This window comes from Primulina tabacum, chromosome 3, assembly GCF_025594145.1.
Source record: "Primulina tabacum isolate GXHZ01 chromosome 3, ASM2559414v2, whole genome shotgun sequence".
In the NCBI taxonomy this organism is placed as follows: Eukaryota; Viridiplantae; Streptophyta; class Magnoliopsida; order Lamiales; family Gesneriaceae; genus Primulina; species Primulina tabacum.
The window spans coordinates 36,704,159-36,713,421 of NC_134552.1; the positions used below are offsets into that span (position 1 = coordinate 36,704,159).

Sequence of the window (9,263 nt, forward strand, 5' to 3'; positions counted from 1 at the left end):
GGCATGGAAAATTTGTAGGTTAAGTGTCAAGGACAGAACCTGAACCTGTGGCGCACATGCGCGAAGAAATGAGAGCATATGCGCGCGAGGTCAAGCGCGGAGTCCAGAAGACCCCGCGCATATGCGCGAGATGAGACGCGCATATGCGCGAGGGGCTGACATGCCAATGTGCCGAGAACAGAGACTCTCACGCACATGCGCGAAGAATGCACGCGCATATGCGCGAGAAGCTGCCTGCCTAAAGCACCGAGACAGAATGTCTCGCGCATATGCGTGAAGGAAGGTCGCACATATGAGCGAGAAGTCCAGCATGCATACGAAGTTGACACATGTCTTGGGCACCATTTAATATGTATCTTGATTCATTCTTTCAGACTTCAGCAGCCAAGAAACCTCCCGAGAATCCATGAAAGAATAATTCCTCAAGCTTCAAGTTATACTAGAAAAGTAATTATGCAAAATCCAACCGCCCGGTTTTCGATCCGAATTTATATTCGTGTTCCTCTTGTTACAAGCTACCAAAGGATGTAAGTATTACTACATTTCAGCATGTTTTGAAGTTGAGATGATTGGGGAAATCAGATTTTGATTGCTATTATTTGTTATTGTGATGTCGGTGATAGTATATTCGAAACCGGATCGAAGTAATGATACCATATGCGATTATTGCGATTTTCCAGCATATAGTGTATGAGATTTTGCAGATTTTGAGTCTTATGGTTGATGATAATTAAGAATTGTGACTTTTTGATATCACATATGCTATTTGAGTTGCCGGTATACCGATAAGATACAGTTATGCCGCTAAAATGTACCGAGATGGAATATTGATACGTACATGTATTGGTTGAGTTATTGATTGATATGGTGCTATTCAACATTGCCATTTCATATTGATATCGACAAGCTTAAACATCTAGACATCAACCTCGATAAAGACTGAACAACGAAAGGTATAATTCAATGTTGATTCGGGAAGACACAACTCAAATTAGAACTTATTTGAGTTTCCTAAAATCACATACTAGATTGTTTATAATTTGATATGGTTATGCCTTGTCTATTGAGTTATAGCAATGCACATGAGATAGGTGATTGGCAGATATGCCAAGATACCGGATGTTCGGTGGTGTCGATGTACGTAGGAGAAGATCGACTCCTATTGTAGATATTCGATACAGAGAGGGCCAAAGTCCGGGAATAAGACGTACCGCCACCACGATTGGGAGAGTAGGTGGGAGATTGTTACGTCTTATTCACACCGGGATCCCTAGACTTTGATTGGAGTCGAGTCAAAGATTTGAAGTTCAAGATTTGACGTATAGCATTCTTTTGAACTATGTTCTAGATTAGATACATGTTCTTGATTTATGCTTTATATCTTACATATGCTTGCATGATATGCATGATACGTTGTGTTATACTGGGATTTGTTCTCACCGGAGTATCCGGCTGTTGTTGTGTAGTTGACACATGTCTTGGGCACCATTTAATATGTATCTTGATTCATTCTTTCAGACTTCAGCAGTTAAGAAACCTCCCGAGAATCCAAGAAAGAATAATTCCTCAAGCTTCAAGTTATACTAGAAAAGTAATTATACAAAATCCAACCGCACGGTTTTCGATCCAAATTTATATTCGTGTTCCTCTTGTTACAAGCTACCAAAGGATGTAAGTATTACTACATTTCAGCATGTGTTGAAGTTGATATGATTGGGGAAATCAGATTTTAATTGCTATTATTTGTTATTGTGATGTCGGTGATAGTATATTCGAAACCGGATCGAAGTAATGATACCGTACGCGATTATTACGATTTTCCACCATATATGTGTATGAGATTATGCAGATTTTTAGTCTTATGGTTGATGGTTATTAATAATTGTGACTTGTTGATATCACATGTGCTATTTGAGTTGCCGGTATACCGATAAGATACCGTTATGCCGCTAAAATGTACCGAGAGGAAATATTGATACGTACATGTATTGGTTGAGTTATTGATTGATATGGTGCTATTCGACATTGCCATTTCAGATTGATATCGCCAAGCTTCAACATCTAGACTTCAACCTCGATAAAGAATGAACAACGAAAGGTATAATTCAATGTTGATTCGGGAAGACACAACTCAAATTAGACCTTATTTGAGTTTCCCAAGATCACATACTAGATTCTTTATAATTTGATATGGTTATGGCTTGTCTATTGAGTTATAGCAATGCACATGAGATAGGTAATTGGTATATATGCCAAGATACCGGATGTTCGGTGGTGTCGATGTACGTAGGAGAAGATCGACTCCTATTGATAAACATAAAAATTATACATTAATTAAATGTTTTATAATATAAATATATAGTTTTTGTTTTATTAAATGTTTAAATATTATATGTTTTATAATAAATTGTATAAAATATAGTTGTTGTGTAATTACAAGTTTTTACTATTTTTTTACAGGTTCGATAAAACAAGAATAAACTTGGCGTTGCAAATGGGATTAAGATGATTCTTGGACCTGTAGAAAGTTGATTTTAATATCTACAATATTGGTGGCAAGCATGAGATAAAAATCCTCTCACAATTGGGATCAAATTAAGCAACAAATAAAGTTACCAAAGGAGTGGCAGTTTTACCATGCTCTAGTATTTTGATCATATCTCTCAAATTACTTGGTCAAATGGTTTGAAAAAAATACCACAACTAGACAACTCAATTATCCACATGTTTCTTTTTATGTGAAGAAGAAAATTCGGAGAAGAAGATTTTCAAAAGTGATGTGTAATATAATATAATATCTTGGAACACCAATGAAGACTTTTGTGTAAAAAAATAATATTTTATTTGTGGTTGTCTCCCCAAATTTGGCTATAAATAGGGGTGCATTGTAATATATTGAGATATCCCTCATTCTATGAACAAACTTTTGAGTTCATAATATTTCTCTCTATATTTTTTCTTTATTTCTTCATTTAAATATAATTAGCATGTTAATTTCATATTCAAAGTTTTACACTTTGAATAATGAATAACTAACTTCCTAAAGTTGAGATGAAAAGGTGAAACTCTTGGCATGATAATAAAGTTACTAAAAGGTAAGAATCTATGTTTTATATTATTTAATCATTATTTATTGTTTATGTTATATTTATTTCTTTAAGCATTTTTATACCCTACTTATAAGTGGGAGTTTTGATTTATTGTTGCTATATGTTACACTAAATTCTTGGAACCATTTAAATGTTAGTTTGGTATTACCAACCATTTAAAGTGGATGCCTTGATTTATTATATATGAATATATTATAATATTAAATTCTTGGAACCATTTAAATGTTTGTTTGGTTTTACCAACCATTTAAAGTGGGAACCTTGATTTACTATATATAAATATATCATAATAATAATTTCTTGGTACCATTTAAATGTTAGTTTTGTTTTGCCAACCATTTAAAGTGGGAACATTGATTTAGTGTTTACAAATATATATATAGCACAATAAATACTTTACAATATTTATAAGTTTTGGTATATATTATATACTTATAAGATAATAATATATAACATAATATAAATATGATTATTTAATATATTGGAACCATTTTATTAAGTGGATTTCAATAATGTTCGTTAATGTTAATTTTATTAAAATACCAAGAGTGGATCCTTTAATCTCAACTACTTAAATTAAAATTTGAACGAATAAAATTACCAATTAAAGATTCAAACAACTAAAAGAAAAAATAAATAAAAAGACATTGTAGTGGACTTGTAATTATCTTAACTTCCTCGTGGATACGATATTCGAACTCATCGAATTATACTACTTGTGGACAACCTGCTCTTGGGAGTGCAACAATCAAAGTCGCAACAAGTTTTTGGCGTCGTTGCCGGGGAAGTATAATTTAATTTCAGGTCTATTTAATTTTGTTTATATTTTATTTTTCTTTATTTGAATTTTTATTGCATTTTTGTGTTTTTATTCTTTTGCATTTGCATTTGCATGAACATTTGGTCACGTACACTTAGTGGTCGACTCATTCGAAATAACCATTTATTTTTACAAAACATGGCGGAAGAACCCATCCAAGAAAATGAAGATAAAATTCAATCTCAACATGATCATGATAGACGAAGAACACTTAGAGATCACATGAATCCTACACGTACTAGTGCACCTTCATGTCTAGTTTTTCCCCCTGATGCATCTCATTTCAATTTTAAGCCTGGTATTATCCAACTTTTACCCAATTTTCATGGCTTACATTCTGAAAATCCATACATGCATTTATGAGAGTTTGAAGAAGTGTGCAACACATATAATGATCTAAATTGTAGCATGAACACCATTCGACTTAAGCTTTTTCCTTTTTCTTTAAAAGATAAAGCTAAAACTTGGCTACAAAATCTTAGATCGGGATCCATTCGAACTTGGGATGAACTGCAACAACAATTTTTGAAAAAGTTTTTTCCATCTCATAGAACAAATTCTTTCAAAAGGCAAATCATCACTTTCACTCAAAAACAAGGAGAAACTTTTTATCAATGTTGGGATAGATACAAAGAATTGCTTAATCTTTGTCTACATCATGGTTTTGAAATTTGGAGAGTTGTTTCTCAATTTTATGAAGGCTTAACACCTAAAGATAGGCAAATGGTCGAATTTATGTGTAATGGAACATTTGAAGATAAAGATCCAAATGAGGCAATTGAGTATCTCGATTCATTAGCTGAAAATGCTCAAAATTGGGACACTATAGGTACAATCGAACCATCAAACACGATTCAATCTCCTACATCTGGTGGAGGTATGTACACTCTCAAATATGAACATGATCTTCAAGCTAGATTTACCTCTTTGGCAAGAAAAGTTGAGGCACTTGAATTGAAAAAGAATGGTCAATTAAAATCTGTTCAAGAAATTGTGTGTCACATCTGTGATACATATGATCATTTTACAAAAGATTGTCCCACTTTGCCCTCTTTTAAAGAATGTCTCCATGAACAAGCCAATGTTTTGAACAATTTCAAAAGGCCAAATTTTGAACCATTTTCTCAAAATTACAATCCAGGTTGGCGAAATCATCCAAATTTTAGTTGGAGGAATGATAATGCTGCACAATTTTCACAACCACATTTCCAAAATCAACAAAATTTTCAAAATTACGCACCTTATGTTCATCCAACTAAAAGAAATTTGGAAGATACATTTAATTCTTTCATTGCAAAGCAAGAGTCTATCAATACTCAAACTGCTCAAACCATGACAGATTTGAAAGATACTCTTGCTAAATTTGCATCTGCACTTAATGTTCATGAAAAAGGTAAATTTCCTTCACAACCTCTGCCTAATCCCAAGGATCATCATTCACAAACTGGAACTTCTGGAACTCAAACGATGGATCAGGTAAAATCTGTTATTACCCTTCGAAGTGGTAAGGTTGTGGAAAAATCCATTCTTGAACCTTGTGAAGATGATGATAAATCAACTCCAAAGGGTAAGGAAGTGGAACCCATAACTTGCGAAGAGAAGGTGCAACAGACAGTGTCACCACCATTCCCTCATGCATTGAAAAATACAAAAAAATCAAATTTGAATTCTGATATATATGATATTTTTAAACAAGTAAAAGTTAATATCCCTTTATAAGATGCAATAAAACAGGTACCATCATATGCCAAATTTTTGAAAGACTTGTGCACTGTGAAAAGAAAATTGAATGTGAAAAAGAAAGCATTTTTAGCCGAACAAGTAAGTGCAATCATTCAAAATAATAATACTTTGAAATACAAAGACCCTGGTTGTCCTACTATTTCATGTATTATTGGAGAACGAAAGATTAAAAAAGCCTTGCTTGATCTTGGAGCTAGTGTGAATTTACTTCCATATTCAGTTTATCAAGAACTCAATCTAGGCGAGTTAAAATCTACTTCGGTAACACTTTTACTTGCCGATAGATCTGTTAAAGTGCCAAGAGATATGGTAGAAGACGTATTGGTCCATGTTGATAACTTTGTATATCCTGTCGATTTCATAGTTTTAGATACACAACCTATCGAAGCTTGTAATGCAATTCCTGTAATTCTGGGTCGTCCATTTTTAGCAACTTCTAATGCCCTTATAAATTGCAGGAATGGAATAATGAAGTTGTCATTTGGTAACATGACCTTGGAGCTCAATGTTTTTAATCTTTGTAAGAAACCACATGACAAAGGAGATGAAAGTGAAGATGAAAATCTTATTGAAACTCTTGTGGAAGAAAACATTCAAGAAGGGAGTACTCGTGATCAATTAGATATTTGTTCAATTGAAACTGTTAAAGAAAATATTGAAATTGATCTTGATGATTTTATCAGGTATCACTCGTTACCAGGATCAGAGAAAGAATTTGATGCAAAATATGAGAACAAAGACGAACCACCAATATTGGAGTTAAAACCCTTGCCAGAAGAATTGAAGTATGCATTTCTTGGAGAAGATGAGACATATCCGGTGGTAATTTCTTCCAAACTAGAAAGTGATCAAGAAGGTAAATTAGTAGATATGCTTAAAAGACATAAAAATGCAATTGGTTGGACACTAAAAGATCTCAAGGTCATTAATCCACTAATTTGCACACACAAAATTCATTTAGAAGAAAATGCTAAAACATCTCAACAACCACAAAGGAGATTAAATCCACACATGAAAGATGTTGTGAAAACTGAAGTTCTCAAACTACTTGATGTTGGGATTATCTACCCTATTTCTGATAGTAAGTGGGTAAGCCCAACACAAGTAGTTCCAAAAAAATCTGGCATCACAGTGATAAAAAATGAAAAAGGTGAATTGTTAACAAGTCGAGTCCCATCTAGTTGGCGGATGTGTATTGATTATAGAAAATTAAATGACGCCACTAGAAAAGATCATTTTCCATTACCATTTTTGGATCAAATTTTAGAAAGAGTAGCAGGTCATCCATACTACTGTTTTCTTGATGGATATTCAGGTTATTATCAAATTTCCATTGCACTCGAAGATCAAGATAAAACTACATTCACATGTCCTTTTGGAACATTTACATTTAGAAGGATGCCATTTGGTTTATGCAATACCCCAGCAACATTTCAAAGATGTATGCTAAGTATTTTTTGCGACATGGTTGAAAATTGTTTGGAAATTTTCATGAATGATTTAACTATCTTTGGGAATACATTTGATAATTGTCTTGAAAATTTGGAAAAAGTTTTAAAAAGATGCGAGGAAAAAGGTCTTATTTTAAATTGGGAAAAATGTCATTACATGATTACTTCTATAATTGTTTTGGGACATGTCGTGTCATCTCATGGAATTGAAGTTGATAAAGCAAAAGTTGATGTCATTGCCAATTTACCCCCTCCAAAAACCATTAAAGAAATTCGCTCATTTTTGGGACATGCTGGATTTTATAGGAGGTTTATAAAGGACTTTAGTTTAATCTCTAAACCCATTTGTAACCTCTTAACAAAAGACACTGCATTTGAGTGGACTCAAGAATGTCAAAATGCTTTTGATAAAATTATTCGACATTTAACATCATCTCCTATCATGCAACCTCCTGATTGGTCTTTACCATTTGAAATCATGTGCGATGCGAGTGATTATGCAGTCGGTGCAGTACTGGGTCAAAGAAGAAACAGTAAGCCTTATGTGATATATTATGCAAGTAGAACTTTAAACAATGCTCAAATGAATTACTCCACAACTGAAAAAGAACTACTTGCTGTAATATTTGCATTAGATAAATTTCGTTCTTATTTGATTGGATCAACGACTACTGTGTTTACTGATCATTCTGCTATTAGATATTTGTTGACCAAACAGGATGCAAAGCCACGACTGATACGATGGATTTTGTTACTCCAAGAATTTGACATTGTGATCAAAGATAAAAAAGGAACCGAGAATGTAGTAGCCGATCATTTATCGAGACTAGTAACAGGATCATCTTGTGAAATGACACCAATTAACGATAATTTTCCTGATGAACATCTATTTTCAGTTACAACTACACCTTGGTTTGCTAACATAGTAAATTTTCTTGTGACAGGAAAAATGCCACCGCAATGGAGCTCCCAAGATAAAAGAAAATTTTTGAATGAGGTAAAAAACTTTTATTGGGATGATCCGTATCTGTTCAAGTATTGTCCAGATCAAATTTTTCGACGTTGCATACCCGACAATGAGGTAAGTAGTGTCATTAAATTTTGTCATTCAGAAGCATGTGGAGGACATTTTTCTTCAAGAAAACGGCTGCAAAAATCTTGCAGTGTGGATTTTATTGGCCCACTTTGTTTAAAGACATCCACGAAATCTGCAAGATCTGTGAAAATTGTCAAAAATTGGGTGCGATTTCAAAAAGAAACATGATGCCTTTGAATCCTATCATTGAAATTGAAATCTTTGACTGTTGGGGAATTGATTTTATGGGACCTTTTTCATCGTCGTTTGGATACTTGTATATTTTAGTTGCAGTTCATTATGTTTTCAAATGGATAGAGGCAATTCCATGTCGAACAAATGATCATAAAATCGTCATCAAATTTTTAAAAGAAAATATTTTTAGTAGATTTGGAATTTCTCGAGCCATGATAAGTGATGGGGGAACTCACTTTGTTAATAAACCATTTGCTTCATTAATGAAAAAATATGGTATTACTCATAAAGTAACTGCTCCTTATCATCCTCAAACAAATGGACAAGTTGAATTAGCTAATAGGGAGATAAAGCAAATTTTGGAAAAAACTGTTAACTCAAATAGAAAAGATTGGTCTCTGCGACTTAATGATGCACTTTGGGCATATCGAACAGCTTTTAAAACATCATTGAATATGTCTCCCTATAGGTTGGTTTATGGAAAACATTGCCATTTGCCTGTGAAATTGGAACATAAAGCTTATTGGGCGATCAAAACTTTAAATTCAAGCATGGATGATGTCAACAAATTGCGTAAATTGCAACTTAATGAACTTGATGAACTCAGAAATGACGCGTATGAGAATTCAAGGATTTATAAAGCAAAAATCAAATCATTTCATGATAAAACAATTCTTAGAAAATCTTTTGAGATTGGTAAAAAAGTTTTGCTTTATAATTCTCGACTTCACATATTCCCAGGAAAATTACTGTAACGACCCGAAAATCAGACTACGTATAAGCCATGCATAATTATTACTATTTAAATTTAAAAATGATTTATATATATATATATATGAAGGGTCTAATTCATTTTGATATTTGACAAG

General features: G+C 33.2%; 1 protein-coding gene across 1 annotated transcript; it reads left to right on the forward strand.

The window, feature by feature from the left end:
- The first annotated feature begins 4,068 nt into the window (after positions 1–4,068).
- LOC142538688 (uncharacterized) lies at positions 4,069–8,911 on the forward strand. Its single transcript, XM_075643991.1, is given in 10 exon segments — positions 4,069–4,171; positions 4,646–4,897; positions 4,991–5,625; positions 5,665–5,909; positions 6,084–6,529; positions 6,953–7,235; positions 7,806–7,859; positions 8,238–8,260; positions 8,263–8,816; positions 8,864–8,911. Coding segments are annotated over 10 exon segments (2,643 nt in total).
- The last annotated feature ends 352 nt before the right edge of the window (positions 8,912–9,263 follow it).